The 24,232-nt window shown below is 47.0% G+C and overlaps 1 protein-coding gene across 5 annotated transcripts in view; it reads left to right on the forward strand.

Annotated features, from left to right (window-relative positions):
* Positions 1 to 21,827, forward strand: part of CIT (citron rho-interacting serine/threonine kinase) — a 166,008-nt gene extending 144,181 nt beyond the window's left edge. For 2 of the 5 annotated variants that reach the window (XM_066370788.1, XM_066370791.1), the window contains exons 32-48: positions 324 to 461; positions 971 to 1,151; positions 2,174 to 2,265; positions 2,776 to 2,880; positions 3,095 to 3,264; positions 4,019 to 4,063; positions 4,516 to 4,596; positions 4,704 to 4,839; positions 6,758 to 6,897; positions 7,935 to 8,027; positions 9,499 to 9,607; positions 9,702 to 9,830; positions 10,451 to 10,531; positions 12,555 to 12,633; positions 12,765 to 12,944; positions 18,356 to 18,659; positions 19,474 to 21,827. In XM_066370788.1, coding sequence (XP_066226885.1) covers positions 324 to 461; positions 971 to 1,151; positions 2,174 to 2,265; positions 2,776 to 2,880; positions 3,095 to 3,264; positions 4,019 to 4,063; positions 4,516 to 4,596; positions 4,704 to 4,839; positions 6,758 to 6,897; positions 7,935 to 8,027; positions 9,499 to 9,607; positions 9,702 to 9,830; positions 10,451 to 10,531; positions 12,555 to 12,633; positions 12,765 to 12,944; positions 18,356 to 18,659; positions 19,474 to 19,497 — 2,087 coding nt within the window. In that variant the 3' untranslated portion in view covers positions 19,498 to 21,827. The remainder of the gene's footprint in view (positions 1 to 323; positions 462 to 970; positions 1,152 to 2,173; positions 2,266 to 2,775; positions 2,881 to 3,094; positions 3,265 to 4,018; positions 4,064 to 4,515; positions 4,597 to 4,703; positions 4,840 to 6,757; positions 6,898 to 7,934; positions 8,028 to 9,498; positions 9,608 to 9,701; positions 9,831 to 10,450; positions 10,532 to 12,554; positions 12,634 to 12,764; positions 12,945 to 18,355; positions 18,660 to 19,473) is intronic. The other 3 variants (XM_066370790.1, XM_066370792.1, XM_066370789.1) reach the window with 2 other exon arrangements.
* Positions 21,828 to 24,232: the final 2,405 nt, after the last annotated feature.

Here is a 24,232-nt window from a genome sequence, read left to right on the forward strand (position 1 = left end):
GAGCACGAACTGACACCTCCTTGTGGTTTTGATTTGCGTTTCCCTAATGACTAATGATGTTGAGCACCTTTCTATTTGCTTGTTGGTCATTTATTTATCTACTTTGGAGAAATGCCTATTCAGATTTTTTGCTCATTTTTTAATCGGGTCATCTGTCACTTTATTATTGTTTTGTAAGAGGTCTTTATATAGTCTAGCTACAGGTCCCTTGCCAGAGATACGATTTACAAGTATTTTTTCCCATCCTGTGGGCTGTCTTTTCACTTTGTTGATGGTATAATTTGTAGCACTCTAATGATTTAAAAAAAAAAATCTTCCTCCAGAATTCAGTCGGCGTCTTAAGGAGCGCATGCACCACAACATTCCTCACCGCTTTAATGTGGGACTGAACATGCGGGCCACAAAGTGCGCTGTGTGCCTGGATACCGTGCACTTCGGACGCCAAGCCTCCAAATGTCTTGGTAAGAACAGTGGCTGTGTGTTCGCCGTAGGCACCTGTGTGTCTCCACCTAAAAAAAAATCTATCCGGCGGAGGTGGATTTTTTTCCCGTTTTAAATTCCTTATCATATGGTGCATTTATTTTCAAACTTGTAGTTTCAGTGGGAGGATGCTATTTTTCTCCTGTTAGAGGAGTGAGTTTATACCTGTTTTCAGCTCGTGTCTCACCCTCCTGTGCAGAATGCACTGGGCCTTGCTGATTTCCAGCTCCCTCTGCATCAGGCTGGTCTCTTCCTGCCACTGGTTGGTGTGCTTGCTGCCTCCAGCTGGAACGTGCAAATGTGTCCTTTACACATCTGTTGGTGACAGCCTCGGAGAAGCCAGGAAAACTGGATTGAGAGCACCTGGCTCTCTCATTTCCTGGGTGACACGGCCAGATTGACAGGCCCGGCAGTGGTTTGGCTGGCGGAAGAAGGGAGTGGTCCAGGGTCAGCCAACCAAGTTCTCAGGTTGTTCTCTGCTTTTCCCTAGAATGTCAGGTGATGTGTCATCCCAAGTGCTCCACGTGCTTGCCAGCCACCTGTGGCCTGCCAGCCGAATATGCCACCCACTTCACCGAGGCCTTCTGCCGTGACAAAATGAACTCCCCAGGTCTCCAGACCAAGGAGCCCAGCAGCGGCTTGCACCTGGAAGGGTGGATGAAGGTGCCCAGGTATTGTTGCAGGTTGGCTTGGGCTGGGGCAGGTGCTGGTGAAGGGTGGCAGAATATGGCACCCCAAAATATACCACTCTGGAATAAGGATTATTTTGAGCTAAATGCACTTGGAAAATAGCAGGTGCAAGAAGGACATGCTGACTTCGCCTTTCTCTTCCTGAAAGTCAGAGATAAAATTCCCTGTCGAAGGTGCCCTCCCCTGTAGCAGGAAGAAGGAGACATTCTCATCACCAGAGACGGGAGTCAGGGCTGGACAGAGGAGTCTGGGTCTTGCTGGCCTCACTGTATGTTCTAGTCACTTTTCCGCAGTTACTACTCATTGTTCCACCTAGTGTACGAGTGCTTGGGCCAGGCGGCTTTTGTGTCTTTATTTTCTTACAGAAACACACATGTACAATAAAATTTGTCTGCTTTTACTCCTGTTTATCTGTCTGATATCAGGTGAATTCCTATGCCAGCCACTAGAACGGTGGAAGGAAATTTTTTCTTTGTTTGTGTTTTTAGTGAGAGGGGGGGAGACAGACTCCCTTGTGCGCCCTGACTGGGATCCACCCGGCAAGCCCACTAGGGGCCAATGCTCTTTCCATCTGGGGCCCTTGCTACATTGTAACCAGAGCCATTTTTTAGCTCCTGAGGTGGAGGCCATGGAGCCACCCTCACTCAGTACCAGGTGCCAATCGAGCCATGGCTGCAGGAGGGGAAGAGAAGAGAGAGAGAGAAGCAAGACAGGGAGGGGTGGAGAAGCAGATGGATGCTTCTCCTGTGTGCCTTGGCCAGGAATTGAACCTGAGATATCCACACGCTGGGCTGACGCTCTATCACTGAGCCAAACAGCCAGGCCAGAAGGCAATTTCTCCTCCTTGCATTGGCATGGAAAGCCACAAGCCACTTCCATTCCCAGTGTTTTCTAAAGAATTCTAGGGATGTCTTTTCTAGTATTCCCTCTCTGCCACACCCCTTCCTCTTGCCTGATTCTTCTGAGTTCAGACATTTCTTTTTTTTCATTTATGTCATCCCAGGAATAACAAACGAGGGCAGCAAGGCTGGGACAGGAAGTACATTGTCTTGGAGGGATCTAAAGTCCTCATCTACGACAATGAAGCCAGAGAAGGTAAATTAATAATTCAGGGGGAATTTCATTGCACGTGGTGGACCCAGGTCTCCCAATCTTGGCGTGAAGGCTTTGTGTTTTCGGACTGCATTGCAAGCCTTCAACGATTTTCCATTTTTGAAAATTAAACTCCAAGTGACTTCACTAAGGGTTATTGGTACGATACTCACGTCTATAGGTCTCCCCTCTGAAGACCCTGCAGGGTGCTGCCCTGAAGATTCTACCTGCTAATACACCTTCCGAGAACTTCTGCCTCAGTCAACTAACCCATAAATCCGCATCGTCATCAGAAATTTGACTGTGCTACTCATCTGACACACTTTATTTTTTTTATCTTCCCTCTCCGCCTTCTCTGCACACCCTCTCCCTCTGTTCTTGTGCGCCTCTCTTTCCACGCATACTGTCTCTCTCTCGCTCTTTCTCTTTCTCTCTTTCTCTTTTCCTCTTTTCTCCCTTTGTTCTTGTTCCTGTTCTTTTGTTTTTCTTCCTGCCCTTCCTCTTTGCACCAAGCTGGACAGAGGCCGGTGGAAGAATTTGAGCTGTGCCTTCCCGACGGGGACGTATCTATTCATGGCGCCGTTGGTGCTTCTGAACTCGCAAATACAGCCAAAGCAGGTGAGGAGGGCAGGAGCCTCAGCCCAGAGATCGGCGGGGCTTGCTGAGTCCGCTGGGGCTGGAGGGGCACGTGGAGGGTTGGCCTGTGGAGAGGGGCTCCCCCTCCGCAGCTCCCTGTCTAAGTAGTGAAGCCTCTGATATCTCAGGGCCTTCCCTCCCAGAGGGAGTGGGGGAAATCCACACCCAACCTTGCGCTCTCTGTCGCATCTCCTAGATGTCCCATACATACTGAAGATGGAATCTCACCCACACACCACTTGCTGGCCCGGGAGAACTCTGTACTTGCTAGCCCCCAGCTTCCCCGACAAACAGCGCTGGGTCACCGCCTTAGAATCAGTTGTCGCAGGTGGGAGAGTTTCTAGGGAAAAAGCAGAAGCCGATGCTGTGAGTATGAAAACGGACGCCAGAGCTTGTCCTTGTAAAGTGGGCTGACTCGGTGGGGGTCTCGCTGGCTGCCACAGTTTCCCTTGGGGTCCCTCTCTGATAGGTGATGGCTCAAGGCTGGCAAGACCAGGAGTTTTGTGGTGACAGAGATACAGGCTCTCAGGTGGCTTGTCTGGGCATCATGGGTCCTCCTCCTAGAGCCCTTTAGAACGGGGGAGTCAGCACATTTAGCCATCTCTTGGTTATGGACACACAGCAACTAATGGACTTATTAGGAAATCCTCTCTCTTGTTTACTGTGATGAGTTTATTTGGTTTTTGAAGGCTTGAATTTCAAGCATTTTGGCCACGAAGCATTACTAAAGGCGGCCGACAGCCTTGTCTACTTCAGGCAGGCTTTTCATAATCTCAGTTGCTTCCATACGACTCGCTCTCCCGTAGGCAGGTTTGAAATCCTACTTATCCTTAAGATGTTAGAAATGTAGGTGTGCCTTGATTGGCACCCGTCCTCCTAAAACTTTCCAGGATATAAACAAGGCTCATTGCTCATTGGCATTTTCTCCATCAAAGACCAAAGAGCTCTTTTCACACTCCTAGCTCCTAATAAACACTTGAAGTGTTAGCAATCGGAACTTCTTAACCACAAGGCTTCTGATAAGGAGCCCTGCTCACTGGGTAGACTTGTTTTAATGACCTGTTTCAGTGTTGCCCATGTATGCCTCTTACTGAAATCCACGTTAATATGTGTACAATAGGGCCGGGACCACATTTTCTACGAGCTTCTGCCTGCGTGGGTTCAGGTAAAGAGATTCAGAAGCTTGTCGGTTTGCTGCTGACACTGTGCTTTGCACTTTTGCTGCAGCCTGGAGGGGAAGGAACCTCCCATGTGGCTTATTAACCCTTTGCAGGTGACATCTTTTTAGCTTCAGCTTATTTCCTACCCCAGAATATTTTCTACAGCTATCACACTCACTTATTTCTGCATCCAAGCGGAGTTATAACTCTGATGCTAATTAACAACCACCCCGGAGATAGCAAAAGATTCACGTCTTGCCCTTTGAGCTCAGATCAAAATAGGAGGCAAAGCAAGAGCAGATGTGTGTTTCTGAGCATTTTTAGGAATAACTTGCATTTCTTCCTGGCATTAAACTTCTCTCTGTTCTTGCTTTTGTGTTTCTGGATGGTTTGGTCACAAACAGTTCAATCTCACCAGATCCCTTTTTTTCCCTTTTTTTCTTTCACATATGAAAAGAAATTGCTTGGAAACTCCCTGCTGAAACTAGAAGGTGATGACCGTCTAGACATGAACTGCACACTGCCCTTCAGCGACCAGGTAAAGATGCTGTTTGGACAGTGTCCGTTGTGTCGGCTTTGTTGCTCTTACTGTTTGGGGTTGCTATGGTGACGTGACGATCTTATGTTCTGCCTCTGTCCTCACAGGTGGTGTTGGTGGGCACCGAGGAAGGGCTCTATGCACTGAATGTCTTGAAAAACTCCCTCACCCACATCCCAGGAATTGGAGCTGTCTTCCAAATTTATATCATCAAGGACCTGGAGAAGCTACTCATGATAGCAGGTGGTAGGCCAAGGCTGTGGCACTTTTTTTTTTCACTTTTAAGGAAAACTATTTGAAAGCCAAATGTCATGCTTGTGGAACACAAGGCGGGCCCTCCTGGTGGCAGGTGGGGGCAGAGCAGCCCTTTTCTCTCTGCCACTGTTTGTGCCAAGCTGGTGGCTCTCGCTGTTAATTTTCAGTTCCCTTGGGGTCTGGCATAGTGCAGACTGTCACCCCTAAGGAACGTCTCACCATTGTGCCAGGTGAGGGGTGGCAAGCCTCAGGCTCATTAATGTCAGACATTTGTCCTCATTGTGTTAATAGCACTGTGACATGACCTTCTGAGAGCCTGCTGGCTGTGTAGTGCTTTGTCTCATTTCTCTGGGACTTCCTAGAGACTTTTCATCTCAATTTATCACTCATTAAAGTTTGGCCACATTTTCCCCTCTCTTCCTGTAATACACAGACACGTGGTCACTTTTTTTTTTTTTTTAGATTTTATTTATTCATTATAGAGAGGGGAGAGAGAGAGAGAGAGAGAAGGGGGGAGGAGCAGGAAGCATCAACTCCCATATGTGCCTTGACCAGGCAAGCCCAAGGTTTTGAACCGGCAACCTCAGCGTTTCCAGGTTGATACTTTATCCACTGCGCCACCACGCGGTCAGTTTTTTGGATTGAGTCAGTTGTAGTCAGTTCTTCAGCATATTACCCAAGAACAAGGGTATTCTCTCACATACCCATGGCGAAATATTTCTCTCTGCCTCTCTCTCTTTTAAAGGGAAATCAGTAATCTATTGGCTCAACATTCAAAACACCCACACTTAGGTCTTGTTTCATGCACGGCTGGATGGATCCAGAGGCTGACCTAATCTGGTCAGGAATGGACTTTTCTTGGTCTCTCAACTCTTTTCCTCTGCTTGCTTGCTTTGCTTGTGTATTTGTTTTTTCTTTGTCTGTTGGCTTTCCTTCCTTCTTCCTTTCCTCCTTGACTTTATTCTTTAGAGAAGTTTTAGGTTCATAGCAAATCAAACAGTACAGAGAATTCCCATATGCCCCCTGCCCCTAATCACACACAGCCTCCCCTCTCTCAGCATCCCGCTCTAGAGGGTGCATTGGTTATGGTTGGTTGAACCTACACTGACACACCATTGTCACCTGAAGTCCATAGTTTACATGAGGGTTTGCTCTTGGTGTTGTCTGTTGATGGGTTTGGACCCATAGGTCATTTGTCAATGACTGAATCTGCTATGGTAGCATCATACAGACTAGTTCCACCTGGTACAGTTATGAATTTATGGAATTTAACACTTGCTGAAATACAGTGATCCGATATACTGCCCATAGTCAGACATCTATGCCCCCAGTCATGCCCTTTAAAGCAGTGGTTTCCAGCTGCCAGTCCGGGTGCCAGTCTGCCAGTAATCTTCATACAGCATCAGGGTGGTTAACTCTGTCATGGGCTGGTGGTTGAAAACCACTTCTTTAGGGTATTTATTTTCTTGATTTGAGACCCAGGCCGGGATCATGCATCTCATTGAGTCATGTCAGTTAGTCTCCATTAACCGGCACAGATTCTTAGTCTTTCTTTCATCTTTTATGACATTGCCATATTAGTATAGTCAGAGCTTGTCGGTTTATAAAATGCACCCTTGTTGTTTCTAACACATCCTGCATTTGTGGGAAAGCATGTTTGAAAAGTATAGTTCACCTTCTCTGATTTTCTGTCAGCAGAATTATTTTCCTCCCAGAATCTTGACTTAAGAAACCAGATCGCCTTTGAGATCTAAAACTTGAACCTAAACCAGGTTTATGGGAATTTGTGGAAAACAGTCCATCTGTGTGGCCTCGCTGGCTTTTATTTGTGACTGGAATTAAAACTGCCTTGCCGTGTCTTCACTTAGCAGGCTCACACTGACCGAGCTGTTCATTCTCCCCTCAGGAGAAGAGCGGGCCCTGTGTCTGGTGGACGTGAAGAAAGTGAAACAGTCCCTGGCTCAGTCTCACCTTCCCGCCCAGCCGGACGTCTCGCCCACCGTTTTCGAAGCTGTCAAGGGCTGCCACCTGTTTGCTGCTGGCAAGGTGAGTTCCCCTTGGGGCCTCAGCTGGCAAAATGTTTAATTAACTGATTTTCAAGCCTTTTTTCTAATATAAGCATTTTAGGGCTATATATTTTTCTCTAACTATAATTTTAGTTGCACCCTATAAATTTTTATCATTCCACTTATTTTTTAACTTCTTATGATTATTTTCTGTGAATGATGAGCCACTTAGAAATGTGCATCTTAGTTTCCAAAATTGTTTCTTTCCCAAAAAAAGCTATAATTTCATTGTAATGTTTGAAATACTGAAAAACATATGGAGTATATATGTAAATTATAAAATAATGACATCTAATAGTGTGTAAACATCCACAAACTCATTACCATCCCAAGAAATGGAACATTACCAACATTTTCTTGAGTGTTTGCTCCCTTATTTCACCCTCCCCTCCTCCCTCACCCTGCCAGCCAACTTTGTTTCAGGACTGATTTGAGTAAAGGGCTTCTTTTCACCCTTGGTGAAATGATGAAGATCTGGGGTATAGGAGGTGAAGTAAGAGGGATTCAGCTATTCTAGAAAAACAAGAGTTTTGGTGTAGAGCCCTATACACACAGATCTTAGCTAAGAACTTTCTCTTTGGGCCAGAATCTTCTCCAAATTCTGAGAGCAATGCCTACTGCCCCTCTCCTCCCTGAGGGTAGAAGATTGTCAAAGCAGTCTGTCTTCAGCCAAAGACACATACACGCAAAATGTGTATGATTTCCTGAGCCTTTCTCTGCATTTCTGTTAAATCAGTGGTTCTCATCCAGGGGTGAGTCTGCCCCCTAGGAGACATTTTTGCCTGTCATAACCTGGCCATAGTACCATTGGCATCTACTGTGTAGAGCCCAGGGTTTGCTAAACATCCTACAATGCATAGAACAGCCTCTTAGCACAGACAGTTATCTAGTCCAAGGGGTCAGTAAAGGCGAGGCTGAGAGACCCTGATCTAAATTGATGTTATTTTCCTAGTTTTGCTATGGAGTCAATATACACACTGGAGACACTCTTCTGTTTTCTTTTGATTGATTTTTCAGATCGAGACCGGGCTCTGCATCTGTGCAGCTATGCCTAACAAAGTCGTCGTTCTCCGCTACAATGAAAACCTCAGCAAGTACTGCATACGGAAAGTAAGTCCTGGGCCAGTCGGTCGGCTCTGCCCACAAGCTGGTGTGGAAAGTGTGCTGTCTTAGGGAACATCGTGTGTCTGGTCCTTTTGCCTGCTGTCTGTTAGCTCAGGTGACCTCCTTGAAGAGAGAGAGAGAGAGAGATACCCTTTCTCCTGGATGAAGCTTCAGAGCTGCGAGCAGCTGCAGGTCTCTCTCACTTGCCTCCTCCTGTCCATGAGCCGCCTCTCCAGCCAGCCCAGTGCACCCAGCCTTTTATTAAGGCAGAAAGGATCTTGGCTGGTAGAGGAGAGCTGCTTCTGAACCAGCAGAAAGATAGGAAAGAGCTCTCTGAGAAGTTGGCAGTCCCTGGTGGCACTTACTAGAATCTTCCTCAGATCCTAGAAGTTTCTGTTAATACCCTTGGAAAAGCCAGTGCTAGCTGTGTTCTGAAATGCAATTAGGGAGCTGCGTCTACTTGAAGCAGAGAGAGAGTGGGTTGTCCCCTGACTAGGATGCTCCACCTATCATAAGCCTAATTTATTTCAGATACTCTCATGATTAGTCTCAAAAGTAAAATGAGGGATGAATACATATGGGTCATTACCTGTTAGAGAACCTATTTCATCCTGGGTGGGATATTAGTTTAGTCTGGATTTTTATTGAGCACCTATTGGTGCCAGAGACTGAGTTGGCTACTTTCCTAACACTTTTCACAACAGTTCTGAAGAGCAGGTTGGGCAGTCCCCAATTCCAAGTACAGCAATTGATGGAGGCTGGCCGAGGTCCTGAGTTACGAAGTCGGGAGCAAAGCTGAAGCTTGATCCTTCCTACCATTTCATCATGTTGGGCTGCCTGAATGTTCCCTCATACTTAGTAGGTGATCAGGAAATAGTCAGTGGCAATGACCATGCTGATTAGAGTTTGAACTGTTAGCTTCAGGAGAATTCTCAGAAATCATTGCTTCTTTATAATTCCTGGCCCCCATTCTAAATAAGCATGTGTAGGTTGGTGAAGTCATTAGGAAGTGAAGTAATGAGGAAGCAGATAATTCAGACAGACAACGACAGAGGTGATGATGATAATTATATAGGTAATATAGGTCCGAAATAGAAGCATAGAAGCTCACAGAAAGAAGGCACTAAAACCACTCCCTCCAACCATCACTGTTCTTCCAGGCTTTTCTCTCTGATAAGTATGTTGTATTTTTAAAGCTCTCTCTTTGAATGGTGTTTCTGGCCTTTCTCTTTGGGCTATAATTTGGCCCAAATTATATTTCTTAGTCTGGAGTTGCAAAGAATTCCGAGGTAGCAAAGATTATCTTGGTCCCTGAAAGGGACACAAAAAGACTGTGCTGTGCGCCATCGACAGCTTGAGCATGCGCCGTGGCGACCGCCTGCCAGGCTCGGTTTGACGCTGAGGTGGAAACGGGAGAGCAGCGCAGACGTGGCTGCCTCCGATTGACACTCAGTCTCCTCTCTGCCCTCTGTCCCAGGAGATAGAGACCTCAGAGCCCTGCAGCTGCATCCACTTCACCAACTACAGTATCCTCATTGGAACCAATAAATTCTACGAAATTGACATGAAGCAGTACACGCTCGAGGGTAGGGCCCCAGTCCGCCCCAGCCCACACACAGCGCCGGCCCTGTCACCGGCTACAGCCCATTCCTGAAACCCTGCTTCTCCCTGCCTTTTTAGAATTCCTGGACAAGAACGACCATTCCTTGGCGCCTGCTGTGTTTGCCTCCTCTTCCAACAGTTTTCCTGTGTCGATCATGCAGGTGAACAGTGCAGGGCAGCGGGAGGAGTACCTGCTCTGCTTCCACGGTGAGTCCAGCTCGCCTCTCGCTGCTATGCTGAGGGCTGCTGGGCACTGGGAAGTCGCACACTGGGTCCCGCAGTGGGACTCGGCAGGGCGGGTTCTGTGGGGGGTATAGAGAACATTGTCCCAGCTGCCACAAGGCCCCCTAGGAGTTGCCTGTCCTGTCCTGACCAGGGCACTAGCCTGATCCAGCTCTATTATATTCTGTCTAAGGAGCAGGCAGCTCTTTCCTTCTCAGTCCTTGTCCTTTCTGTTCCTTATTTTTTCTTTCTTTCCTCCCTTCTTTTTTTTTTTTCTCTTGATGTTTCTCTCCTTTCCAAATCTGTGGGTCTTTCTTTCTCCCCTTTCCTCCCTGTCTCCTTGCCCACTCCCTGTTCTCCCTGCCTGTCCTCCTTCCACCTTCCTTCTTCCTCTCTCCTTCTCCTCCTCCCTTTTCTTTTCCTCCCTTTCTTCCCTTTCACTTGAACCCTCTTTTTGAATAAATCAGGCTCAGCAGATGTCCTTAGGTTTTCCAGTGAAATCTGGCCAGTGGTCCCTGGGCTCGCTTCCTTTTTTCATCCAAGTGTGTGTTGTTGGCACCCCCGCCTCTGGCTATGCTGACGCCCCGCGTTCTGACTTCTTGCAGAATTTGGGGTGTTCGTGGATTCTTATGGAAGACGTAGCCGCACAGACGATCTCAAGTGGAGTCGCTTACCTTTGGCCTTTGGTAAGTGTGGCAGTGTGTGGAGGGCCCTTTTCTGCCAGCAGCTGGTGTCATGGGAAAGAATTGCGGGAAGACTTCTTGGCCCGAGCACTGTGCTTGTGGATTCCATTGGACACCAGGCACCACGTGTCGTAGTCACTCTAGTGACTTGGTATAGGGCACAGATTCAGAGGCTTGATCAAGAGCTGCATCAGCCAAACCCACCAGCCTTGTGAAGTATTTGTTAGGTTGTTATGGGAGAAAGGAGAGCATTCCCTGTGAGTTTATTTAAGTCATTTCAAAGGCAGGGTAGTATCCATGGCATAGCTGAACACCTATCCATATTCTCTATTTTAATTGGGCAGAGCACTTAGGTTATGGCCATTCTTTTTGTAAGTATAAACAGTGCTGTGACGAACATCCTGTACTAATCTGTATACACTCGTCACATAATATCCTTTGCTCATAAGTTCTAAAAATGGAACCACATACATAATCACACATACATACAAATGTGTACACATTTGTCTGTCTGAATGTTCTGAATGCTAAAATGCCCTTTAAGGCTTTTTTTTTATCGATTGCTACATATCAAGTTTCAAAATGTCCTGACTTAACAGCAACTTATTGCCCATGATTCTGTGGTTGCCTGGATAGTTCTGCTTCATGTGGGATCACTGGTACAACTAGAAAGTCCAAAATGGCCTCACAAACATGGCAGCAGTTGGTGGGAGGTCAGCTGGGGCTGGTGGCTAAAGGACTAAGTTTGTCTTCATGTGGGCAGAAGGGAAGCTGTCAGGCTTTCCGCCATATTCTACTGGTTACAGCAGGCCACCGTGTCTGCCCAGATTCAAGGCCAGGAGACTCCTCTGGGCCTCAGCACCAGGAGGTGTGACTAGTAGCTTGATAACACAGCAAAGGTTACCATAGGAATCAGAGTGATAATCTCCTTTTCCCTTTAATACAGAAAAAACTCCAGCTGTATCCTAGAGTTTCGGTGACACTGTGATATCGAGTAGTAAGACCAGAAGTATCTAATAATCTATGAACCCAGTCTTTCTTATTTAATTTTTTTGAAAATTCATATAATCAAAAATGTTAGGCCCTGGCCGGTTGGCTCAGCGGTAGAGCGTCAGCCAGGCGTGCAGGGGACCCGGGTTCGATTCCCGGCCAGGGCACATAAGGAGAAGCGCCCATTTGCTTCTCCACCCCCACCCCCCTCCTTCCTCTCTGTCTCTCTCTTCCCCTCCCGCAGCCAAGGCTCCATTGGAGCAAAGATGGCCCGGGCGCTGGGGATGGCTCCTTGGCCTCTGCCCCAGGCGCTAGAGTGGCTCTGGTCGCGGCAGAGCGACCCCCCGGAGGGGCAGAGCATCCCCCCCTGGTGGGCAGAGCATTGCCCCTGGTGGGCGTCCCGGGTGGATCCCGGTCGGGTGCATGCGGGAGTCTGTCTGACTGTCTCTCCCCGTTTCCAGCTTCAGAAAAATACAAAAACACACACACACACACACACACACACACACATACACAAAAATGTTAAAGTGTATACAATGAGAAGTTTTACCCATATTACCCATCTTCCAAATTCTCCATCCCACTCCCTCAAGAGAAGAGAAATTGTGAGTTTCTTATCCTTCCAGGGCATTATGCAAATACAGAGACATTAAAAATATATTCTTCCCTTTTTTTTTTATCATTATGATGGCACACTTTACCCATTATTCTGAACCTTGCTTTATGCAATAAGTAAAACTGCACACCTCAGATGTTTCTTCCCATATCAGTACATGAAGAGCTTCTTGTGTTTTTGCAGCAGTGCAGAATTCCATAGCTGTACCGTAATTTATCTACCTGACCCCTGGAATGGACCTTTGAATTGGTTCCCATCTTATTCTCTAATGACATGACAGTGAACAGACTTGAGAGTGTCTTGTGCTGCCACGTGGGTGATTCTTTTAGGTGGGATTGCTGGGGCCAAGTATGCTTGTAGGCTAGTTTTGACTTTCTTTTAATCTTTCCTTTATACTCTTCCTCCGTGGTGACCACGCAGCCTACAGAGAACCCTATCTGTTTGTGACCCACTTTAACTCACTCGAAGTGATTGAGATCCAGGCACGCTCCTCTCTGGGGTAAGCACTGCCCTCTGGGCTTCGCAGAGCTCAGCTGTTGGGTTGGGTGTCAGGGCCCGGTACAAGTCTCTTCCTTTGCCGCCTCGCAACAAAGCTCATCTTAATGCCAACTCTTGTCTGGTACTCCGTAGGACCCCTGCCCGAGCGTATTTGGAAATCCCAAACCCACGCTACCTGGGCCCTGCAATTTCCTCTGGAGCAATTTACCTGGTGTCCTCCTACCAGGATAAATTAAGAGTCATTTGCTGCAAGGGAAACCTCGTGAAGGAGTCCGGCACTGACCACCACCGGGGTCCCTCCACTTCCCGCAGGTACCGTGCCCTCCCTCTTCCTCCTTACAGGGGGCCAGGTGCTTTCTGCAAAGCAGAAGGAAGGCTTGCTACACTGGCTGGAGGTTTCCCAGTAGTCAAGCTCAAGGCACTCATTTCTTTGAGATCTCCAGCACTGACATGAGCTAGTCACAGTAAGTGGCAGGAATTTTTAAATGTCCCAATACAAAAGTTAGAGGAAAGCATCTGGCCTTTCTCTGGTGGGCATTTTCAGTGGCTCTGTTTGGAATGGAGTGTGAATTACATGTTCATTGCTTTTGCAGATATTCTACAGGGCTAGTTGGGCAGTTGTGGGAGGTTTAGTGGTGAGGAAGCCAGATGCATTCCCCCCTTGAAGAAGCCCCAGGGCAGAGACACATGCATTCAGGCAGTTATAGCACAGCCTAGAAGGGCCAGGCTGCCGCTGGGCTCCTAAGGTACCGTGGGAGTTTGGAGCAGGACTGCCTGCCTGGACTTGGGGTTCAGGGAAGATTTCCTAGAAGAAATGAGGGCCTACATACAAATTCCTCTTTCTTCACAGGTCTTGTGATTTTTGTTGTTGTTGACAACCAAACCTCTCAAATCATATAATGGGGTAACTCTGGAAATCAGATCCCTTTCCTTGGGTTTGTTGTTGCTGTTTATTTAATGACTGTTGGACTAACTCTTAAAAGTTTGTATTCCTTTATCATGGCTGCCACTGAAGTTTCTGGGGATAGGGTTTTTCTCGTGAGGTAGCCCTGAGTCAGCCCTGAGAACTGTCTTTTCCAAGGAGTCACCAGACAGGGCAGACAGAGTTTTCTGGGGGTGGGGCTTCCTGGGGAGCTTCAGTCCTTACGGGCTCCCTCTAGTGGTGGCTGCACTGCTGGTTTCCACGGCTGTTGTGGTCACCCCACATCTGGGAGCAAGGGATGGGAATAGGTTGAGTTCAGATGTACAAAGTTTGTTGTTCTTCCTGAGATTCATTCATTTTTCTTGCATGAATGTTTTTTGAATTTGTTGCAGGCCTTTGGTTCATTTCCAGAGTTCTGAAAAGTTAATTTGACAATTTTTTTCAGTGTTCTTGTTGCTTTTATGGAGGAACAGGCTTTTGGAGGTCCTCACTCTGCCATTCTGGAAGTGTGCTACCCCTTCTTTCTAGTATAGGTGACCGCACACTGCACATACTTGCAAACCTTAACGTATCTCGGAGATGGCTCCATGTCAGTGGAAGAAGCATTTCTTCACTCCTTTTGAGTCCCTCATAGCATTGCTTCCAAGGACCTTATCTAAGTGCTCCTTTCTCAGTGGGTGTATGCATTGTTTCCAGTCTGTTGCTGTGCTAAATGATTTTGTGCCTGTGTTTTTTCAGCATTTTGCACCTGTGTCTTTTGGTCAATTTGCATACTTAGGAATCTGTCTGTAGGAGAAATTCTTAGAAATGGCTGTGCGCCTATAACTTTGATAGATGCTGCTGAGTTTTCCTCCGTGCAGGCTGAACCCTTTTGTAGTCCTACCAGCATTGCGTGGAAGTGGGCTGGCCTTGTCTTGACACAGAGGACTAGGAGCCAGATCCAGGTCAATCTGTAGGTTGGAGATGTGTAAAGCTTGAGTTCTTCGGCCATGGCAATGTCTGAGATTTATCCCAGGGGAATATTTAATTGATATAGGCAGGATTTTAATTTTTGGACTGGTTTACAAACCCCACGTATCTACCCTATGAAGAGTTATGTGGACCCCATACCATGTGCCCGGCACGGTGTCTGGGGCTGGGGTGCCCACATGAAGAGGACACAGTTTTATTCTGAAAGGACTCTCATTTTGGTGGAGGAATCCCCTCTAATATTACAAAATGCTTAGATCTTGGAAGGGGAATCATCAATTTAACATTCTGAAGCTTTCTTCTAAGGAATAGTCTCTCTCTCTCTCTCTCTCTCTCTCTCTCTCTCTCACTGAAATGTAAGAGTTAATCATGAGTGTTTGGGCAGTGTGATTTGAATTCCGGAAACTTGCTGGGTAACCAGTGTGGAAGAGCCAGCCGCTCCTAATGCTTTTAGCTTGAACCCGCCTCCAGAGTGCTGCTCAGCGGGCTGTCATCCTCCCCCATACACTTTAGATCTGGGTTTGTTTGTTTGTTTATTTATTTATTTATTTATTACAGAGACAGAGAGTGAGTCAGAGAGAGGGATAGACAGGGACAGACAGACAGGAATGGAGAGAGATGAGAAGCATCAATCATTAGTTTTTCATTGCACGTTGCAACACCTTAGTTGTTCATTGATTGCTTTCTCATATGTGCCTTGACCGCGGGCCTTCAGCAGACCAAGTAACCCCTTGCTGGAGCCAGCAACCTTGGGTTCAAGCTGGTGGGCTTTTCCTCAAACCAGATGAGCCCGTACTCAAGCTGGCGACCTCGGGGTCTCAAACCCGGGTGTTCTGCATCCCAGTCTGACGCTCTGTCCACTGTGCCATCACCTGGTCAGGCTATCTGGGTTTTTTTTTAAGTAGTTCTAAGTCATACCAAAACCAAATCAAAGTACTGCAATTAGACTTCTTTTTCTTCATTGCCTCACCTGTTAGTTGGCCAGGTGCCTTCCTTTTGAGACGATAATGGTGTCTCTGAAATGAGTTACTTTTTCTGTAGTCAAAAATGGTTCCGGTTCCTGTGAACACAGGACAGAAATAATGCTGCTGCTTTCCTGCTGTGGCCAGCCACATCTGGAAAACCAGAGGTCTGTCTTTAGTTGCCTCTGGGCTTAAAAAATGGTCTTTTTAGCTGCTGACTGCTTTGGGCAGGTCAGAATATAGAACTCCGAAAAAAAAAATTTTTTAGGGGGGTGTATTGCACTGTTTTTTGTGTTGTTTGTTTTATTATGTTTTCAATGGAGAAATATATCATCTGTTTTCAAAATAGCTCTTGAAAAACACAAGGAGACAGGTACTCTGAAACAAAGCAAACTCCAGTCAGGAGACACTATGTACCTCATGCGAGAGCAACAGTCTGATCTCCAGATTATGCAAACTAGAATTAAAAAGTCACTACACAGCTTGGCAAAATTTGGGTGCAGTTACAAGAAACATTTAATAAACTAATTTCCCCCTCCAATTTGTAAACAAAATGACAAGACTAAATCTGTGCTTGGCCATTTCAGCCAAACTCTCAAGGCACCCTGCGGCCACATGGCCCTGGTCTGTTTAGCAGAGCGGGAAATGTAACTCTGCAAGAATCATAAAATTGACATGGAAGATCATTGGTTATTAATGGATAAAGAGATGGAAGATTTCCCACTTGGCCTAGAATGATGGGTGTTCTCTTCCATCCCATTAATCTACACTGACATCCCGAATGGCCTTCCTTGAGCCATCTTTCCTCCCCTGGGCAGTGAGCTCCCTCTCCCTTTGCTTTATGATGGGCCCCTGTAGACACATTTCATAATTTCTTTTCCATTACAAACAGACTTAATGTAATTCTCCTACTCGGAATTCATTTTGTTATTTGTCTGCCATAGCTTAAAGCCACATAACTAGAGATGAATATAAACCTTGATTTCATGCTGTTGAAATCTGAATTACCTGGTTTTATTGCTGCATCCTCAACAGTGGGAGCTTCTGGTCTTCTGAGCATTTGTTACCCGAATCCTCACAGCCGAGTTGCATTGGGAAGCAAGAGACATGAAGCTGTGCACAGCAAACTGACCACTTAAAAATGATCTCCACTCATCAGCCTGTTTCACTAGAGCAGGAATTGGCAAACTTTCTCTCTTAAGGTCCAGATAGTAAATATTTTCGGCTTTGCAGGCCATATGGTCTCTGTCTCAGCTACTTAACTCTGCTGTGGTGTGAAAGCAGCCACTGACAGTGCATAACCATAACCAGATTGGCTGGCTGTGTTCCAATAAAACTTTATTTATAAAAACAGGCATCTCCCTGGATGTGGCCCTCATGTTGCTCTGGTGTAGAGTCTTTCTGCCCCAGCGGATCGGTGTCTTTGCTGCTCAGTTGCTTTCAGTTACAGGCATTGAGAAAAGAGGTTCTGGTAAAGTTAGACCCGTAATTGAAGGAAGAAAATCAACAAATTTGATAAAATGACAACCTGTTCCAAAGAGAAGGACTTAAATTTCAAAGATTATGATAGGCCTTTGAGAAAACCAGTGACACTATCAAATATTTTCAAAGAACCGTCTTTATGATTTACTGCAAAAGCCATATCATGTAGCATATCAGCATACAGTTTGGCTGAGAAAATTACAGCAAAATAAACCAGTATGGAATTTATACTTGGTTCTTCTTAGAATCAGCATGTAATTATAATTTAGAGTTTTAACAAATCTAGGATAAAATAAGTTTATTTTCCTGATTTCTACTTCTCCTTTCCACGATAAAGCTCTAGTCAATGAAAATATGTCTCCAAGTGGATCCACTATAAAATCTTGTTCCATTTTAAGTGGGTTGCCTTCTCCCAGCACTGATTCTACTCAGATGATGAGGACCTACATCCTTTTTCTGCTCGTGGGGGTGGGTAGACATTGACTCAGGAGGCTGTGTTTCAGTCTCTGTTTCTGGATATTGCTCTTCAGGGAGGTGGTAAGGGACACGAATGCAGAAATCTTCGTCTGAAATACCCAGGCTGGGACTGGGTACAGGTGTGGATTGGTTGTACAAAAAGGCCTCAGTACTTTTTGGGGGGTAGGGGTGGTGGTGTCTGTATTTCAACTGTTTGGTTATTAACCATCAACATTTGAGGTCGGGGGCACTTGTTTGAGCCAACCACACTGTTTTTATCTGCCCCGCTCAGTTTCCTAATTATATCAGGCCTGAGCCCTACACCTGTCACATCAACGTTGGGTTTTCACAAAGACTCTTGGAAAACCACCAGGTCCAGGACTGGGACAGAAATGGCAGCTGCCAGTGATGAGAACAGGCTTCCTCAAAGCTGCTCCCTTACATGGAGGGCATTTTAGCATGCTTACCCTCTAAGTGAGGACCCTCCCGTGCTCCCAAGCTCTGGAAAACGCTAGGTCAGAGAAGAGAGTCTGGGGTTATGACAGCAAGCCGACCTGTACTGGAGTCCCAGTCTGTTGTTCACTGGCTCAGGCCAGTCACCACTGTCTGCGCGTGAGGGGCCGGCTTGTTCCCATCCTGTGGTGCTGCTGTGATGATTTGACAACATAAGAGCTCAGCACAGGGCCTGGCACACAGTAGGTGTGCAGGAAGTAAAAGTTGCTCCGAGACCAGGAAGCTTGATTTTCTCTTGTCGTCATCTTTGCTTTCATCCCTGTCCTCCCTACCCAGATAAAACAAACCAAAAACCTGCAGTACTCCAGGTGGGCTTTTTCTCATGGTCAGTGGTGAGCGTGGGCATGGGGCTTTCTCAGAGAAGGAAAAAGTCCCTTTGGGGTGTGACACCTCAGCTCCCCTCCATCTCCTGTTGCCAGCAGCCCCAACAAGCGAGGCCCGCCGACCTACAATGAGCACATCACCAAGCGCGTGGCCTCCAGCCCAGCACCACCTGAAGGCCCCAGCCACTCGCGAGAGCCAAGCACACCCCACCGCTACCGAGAGGGGAGGACAGAACTGCGCAGGGACAAGTCTCCCGGCCGCCCCCTGGAGCGGGAGAAGTCCCCGGGCCGCATGCTCAGCACGCGGAGGGAGCGCTCCCCCGGGAGGCTGTTTGAAGACAGCAGCAGGGGCCGGCTGCCTGTGGGAGCCGTGAGGACCCCCCTGTCCCAGGTCAACAAGGTGAGGCCCCCTCCCGAGGCCAGGCGAGTACCCTGGGGAGCTGAGGCCCCTCAGGGCCACTGTTGTAAAGAGGAGCTTCATTATTGGAATTCATATTTGGTGAGTCACATAAGGAGCTTAGGAACAAAATGCACTTGATTTCAGAAGAGGCTCCCTGCTTACTCCCTGCATACATGTGTATGTGTGTACCCAGAATGTGACAGCTGCCAGAGAGGGCCATTCCCCTCCTCAGAGGCACCCGTGCTAGCCTGTCCTCGAGAGGCTGGGCATCGGGGCAGAGAGTGTGTGTGTTCGCTCTTCTTACACACAAAGGACACACTGCACTGAATGCTCTCTGCCTCACCTTTTCCCAACACACGTGCAAATACCTGCGTACATCAAAAATTTTTCTGGAAGGCTAACCAACTGGTAACAGTGGCTGCCTTCTAGAAGAACTTTAAATCTGCTGTCACTGGAAGCTGATTTTCTGGGTCGCATTTTCTTCTGATGCCACCTGCAGGTCACTGTTGGCATCCCTGCCGGGACAAAGAGGAGGAAAGCCTTCTAAATGCTTTTCTTATCTCCTCTGCATTACTGATGAGATTGGGGGGGGGGGGGTGTCTGTGTGTAAAACTGTAGAAATACAAACATAACTTTTGGGACTTTTCAGTTAATTTCAGTCCCTGGCGACAGCAAACATTCAGGGTTGGCTCTGCTAGTGGTGCTGTCCTGCGGAGCACCCTGCTGCCGCGGACTTCCTGTTTGGATTGTGCGAAGAGTACCGCAAGCTCTGGCCTTGGCTGGCTAAAACACCTCCTTCTTCTTTTGCTCCTAGGTCTGGGACCAGTCTTCAGTATAAATCTCAGTCAGAAAAAGCAACTCCTCATCTTAACCTGCAGGAAAACACCAAACCCACTATGGAACTCTGCTGAAGGGAGCCCAGCACCTCCCTGCTCCGCCGCCCACGGCACAGCTGGACCCAGACCGTCCTCAGCACGGACAGCCCTGCATCCAGGTGGTGCGGGGGGGCTGAGGCTCTGAGGGGCTGTCGGCACCTCCTGCAGTCATCCTCTGCACTTTGTTACTCTTTCAAAGCATTCATAGACTTTTGTACGTAGCTCTAGCCTGTACCAGTTCATCAGAGGAAACCAACCGGGCACTAACTACAACGTGGTTAGAATCCTAATTAATAGCTACTTTTGGATCTTAGGGTTGGTTGGTTTTAGTTTTCTTCCTTTTTTTTTTTTTTTTTTAAGACAACAGAATTCTTACTAGATTTGAACAGCAATGTATTTCCTGTTGTAGTCCTTTTTAGCTAGATCACACCATCAGGTCTTTGCTACTGAAATGTATTGTAGAAGAGTCCCCACCAGTTGGCTAAACCTCCTGCACTCACATAGGTTCATTCTCAATCTAGCCCATCCTCACGGATGGCCCTGTTTTACCCAGGGTGACATCTTAGCCAAATGTTTACTGTTCTCATTGCCTTTTATGGCCTTGACGACTTCCCCTCCCACCAGCTGAGAATGTATGGAGGCCATGGGGCCTCAGCTCGGAGGCAGTGACTTGGGGCCAAGGGACCTCGAGGAGCTTTCCCTCCCCGCCCCTCAGTGTCATCTCCCCAGCCTGCTTTCCATGTAGCTTTCCATGTAGCCTTGGCCAGGAAAGCATGCAGTAGATTTGCTCTGAGCCCCACATTCGCGGGTCTCTGGGCCCTGGAGGGGACCGGGGGCACTCACCTCCTGTCCGTGATGACACGCTGTAACGGGAGTTCTGCATGGCGGTTCACTGCATGTGCTACCCTGACCTGGCTGCCCCCCTCGGGTTGCTCTGCCAATTTCCTAGCACCATACCATAGCTCCTGCCGAATCGAGACCCTCTGACGACTTGCCAACTCACTGGCCACAACAAGCTGCAGTCAGTAGCACTGAACAACAAACCAAACGCGCAAGCCTTACGACCAGAGAAGGATTTCAGCAAACCACCACCTCACACGTTCACGCTTCCTGCCGACTCCCACGTGGATGACTCTGTTCACACAAAACCCAGCACGGTTCTACCCCACGAAACTGTGACTTCCCAAACAAGCCTTTCCCTAGGGCTAGACTAAGACCAGGAAGTTTGAGAAGGAAGCCGCAGCTCAACTCCCACCTCTGCCGGGGTCCGGAAGTCCTCCTTAGGTGCAGTGTGGCTCACCCTGTTTCTACCCTCTGGCAACCAGTCAATTCCTGGCAACTGGTAACGAACCAACTTAGAGGCTTTGCAGTTGGCAAGCTAACTAGCGGCCTTATTTCTGCCTTTAATCTCCCACAAGGCATCTCTTGCTTCGGATTCTCCATGACTCTTAGGCACGCCTCCAACAACCAAGGCACATCCTAGGTAGGCTGACAGGTTGGCCTGTTTCTGCTGCAGCAGGTGAACATGACCGTGTTTCAACCCATGTGTCCAAGACCACTTTCCAGATTGCAGCCTGGCCCAAGTCCCGGCTCCTTCCTGCTCGTCTCTTAACCTAAGTGCTTTCTCATCTGAAATGCCCATGACCCTCCATGTTGTCGCACTCCTGGTGTTATGCTGTCGTGTTTTATGTGTTGCTTGGAGTCCTTGGGGGTCATACTGCATCCCCTCCCTCCCCCGGGGCAGATCCGACTGAATGTTTGCTGAAGTTTTTGTCTCTTGGTCCACAAGTATTTGGAAAGGTCACCGATGGTCTTTCAGTCTTGGCATTTCATTTAGGATCTCCATGACAGACGGGCTTCTAGAGCCCTGAAAGTGTGTACCATGCGTCTCACCTGTGAAATGCTTCTTGCTATAGAACTAGCTCAAAAGACTGTACATATTTACAAGAAACTTTATATTCGTAAAAAAAATTAAAGAGAAATTGAATTGGTTTCTACTTTTTTATTGTAAAGGTGCATTTTTCAACACTTAAAGTTTTGGTTTCAACGGTGGTAGTTGTGGACAGCCATCTTCATTGGAGGGTGGGGAGCTCCGAGTGACCACCAAGATGCCAGCAGGAAATATCGTCACACGAAATTGCAGTCAAAAAGCTTATCAGCATAAATACGATTCTAGGTCTCCAAAAGTACAGGCTTTTTCTTCATTACCTTTTTTATTCAGAAAGAGGAAAGGAACAATCCAAGATCCACCTTGAGAGGAATGAACTTAGCTGTTGAACAATAGTGAAATAAAGCAATGGTCTAAAATGTTTGTAATGACCTCTTCTTTTCTTGAGCGACACCTCAGTTTGGCCAGCGTCTGCACTGGCTTGTTTTCCTGGCATGGGCCCATCCCTCCTTTTCCAAGAGCCTTTTCTCTGGGGCGGTGGGAGCCACTCAGGGGTTAGAACATGCTGCTCTCCTTCTATGGAGCGACTGGCAACATTCTCTTCCAAAGGTGTGACATTGTCAATGTTGGGTCAGTGCTTCCCATAAACCATGAAGCGATTATTAAGGCCACTGTATAGGGCTGCAGACTGGAGAGCTCCTTAAGCTGTCAGGCTATTTAAAAGGATTACTGGAGAATGGATTGCCCAGTTCACCTAGAATGCAGCTAACCAGGAAAACAAGTGACCTTAAAATTTCTCTCATCCATTTTAAGGCCTTGGGAATTTAAAATGTAGATTTCCTTGGAGGAATGAGTTGAGATCAAGGTAATTTAAAATGTAAATACTTCTATTTTTAACTAGATGAAGTTTTATAGTCTACAAGGACACATTCTTTTTCTTAGGATTTATCTATTTTAGTTTGTTAGTGAAACTTGGCCTGATCCAGACAAAAACATCAGTTTGGCCCTTGGTGTTTTTCTCATGGTTCCTGTTGCTTTTAGTCTTCGATTTTTTATTTTGCATTGAAGTAATCTGACCGCAGTTAAAATCTGACTTCCACGTTCATATCTCACATGGCTTGTGACAGGAACTACAGCTACAATTCTGGTCCTCTTTTCTGTTTTACTGTTGGGGATAAAAGTCTGCCCAAGGTCATAACAGTGATAATGAAAATAATTCAGGTGAACCAGTAAAATATTGGAAACTTTCTTTCCTTGAATATTAGAAAAAATCCATTAACTACCAACCAGTCATATCAGTTAATGTCCTGAGGGGTCTCGTCAGCACAGAATACTTCAAAAGCATATAAGTAAATAGGATTTGTTCCCAGAGGAACACACCAGAAAGGTTTTTTGCACCACAAGGAATGACCTCAAAGAAACAACCGACAAATTACTCAGCCACACATCTGTGTCTTAAGCACAAAAATTGGATGTCATGTTTCTGCTCTTAACAATTCCTACAAGAGTAAAGAGGCTGACTACATAGCAAATTTCATATGAAACGTTAGGATTTGGAGACTTAGGCTAAAAATAGGGATGACCAGCCCAGTCAGCTTTGTCTTCAGAGTTGGGTCTCTTGAATGTGGTTGGCTTTAGAAAACTTTATGCAGATTCAAGTCTAAAGCATTAAAGCTAGGCCCACAGGGGTGGGACCAGCTAAGCTTTCCAGTGGTTCTAAACTAGGGGTGACTTAGATCCCCTCCCCTGAGAACATTGCATAATATCTGGAGACATTTTTGGTTGTTACCTAGAGGGTAGAAGCCAGGAATACCGCTAAATGTCCTATAATGCCCAGGACAGCTCCCCTACCCCGAACCCCAACATGTCCATAGTGCCAGGGTTGAGAAACCGTGGCCTGTTCTAGTCAGATTTCTTTCATGGCAGTTTAAATATTGATTTTAATGTCTAAAGCATGGAGACAGTGGCCCTAGGCACACAGTGTTTATATGAGAAAAACGATTTATTACCTGTCTAATCCAGTGTTGAAGGGTGGGGGCAGTTGGAAATACAGTCGAGTGTTGATCACTTGGCTTTCCCTGGAGTCTGTCAATGATTAATGGAACTGTTTGCCCGAAGGGGTTGTTAGAGGTAGAGGAAAGAACCTTGAAAATGACTTGACTACTATACACAACTCGGCTGTCCTTCAGAAAACCACAAAGAGGGAGAGAGTAAGTTGACCCGGGGCACACGCAGTCGGAGCCGTCTCTTGTTCTCACTTGCTCTTGGATCTTTCCAGATGACATGGGTGAATTCACTCCAGGACAGTAGAAAGGGTAGCGGAAGGGACTGGCATCCTCCTGCAGGCTGAGCCTCTTTAGTTGTATTTAGGACAAAAAATACCAGGTGGTTGTGGGAGGAGCCCTGCTGGCAGAGCTCATCCCAAGAACTGGGCTCTGGCTGCTGCAGCTTTTAGGATCCTGGCTGAGGGTCTAGCTCACAGCAGAGATAACTCTTAGGAGGGCTGCTGTGGATGTGTGGATGGTTTTATAATTAGCTGCAGTGACTTGGTTTCAGAAGAAAGGCATGTAGGACCCTAACTTCCTTGTTTTCTCTTGAGGACAATTACAATTGGCATTCCAGGCTGTAGTTTCTTTTTCCCCCTAGTTTGCTGATCAAGAGAGGGACTAAGGAGGGGCTACTCAGAAGCTGGATGGAGATCTGAGTGGTCCGTAGCCTTCAGTTTTCATGGGTTCATTCAAACTACTTGTACATGTTGGTGAGGGTCAGGTATCAGATCTGAGCACATGCTCAGAAGTGAGATCGTGCTC

The sequence above is a fragment of the Saccopteryx leptura genome, chromosome 2, assembly GCF_036850995.1.
Source record: "Saccopteryx leptura isolate mSacLep1 chromosome 2, mSacLep1_pri_phased_curated, whole genome shotgun sequence".
Taxonomy (NCBI): domain Eukaryota; kingdom Metazoa; phylum Chordata; class Mammalia; order Chiroptera; family Emballonuridae; genus Saccopteryx; species Saccopteryx leptura.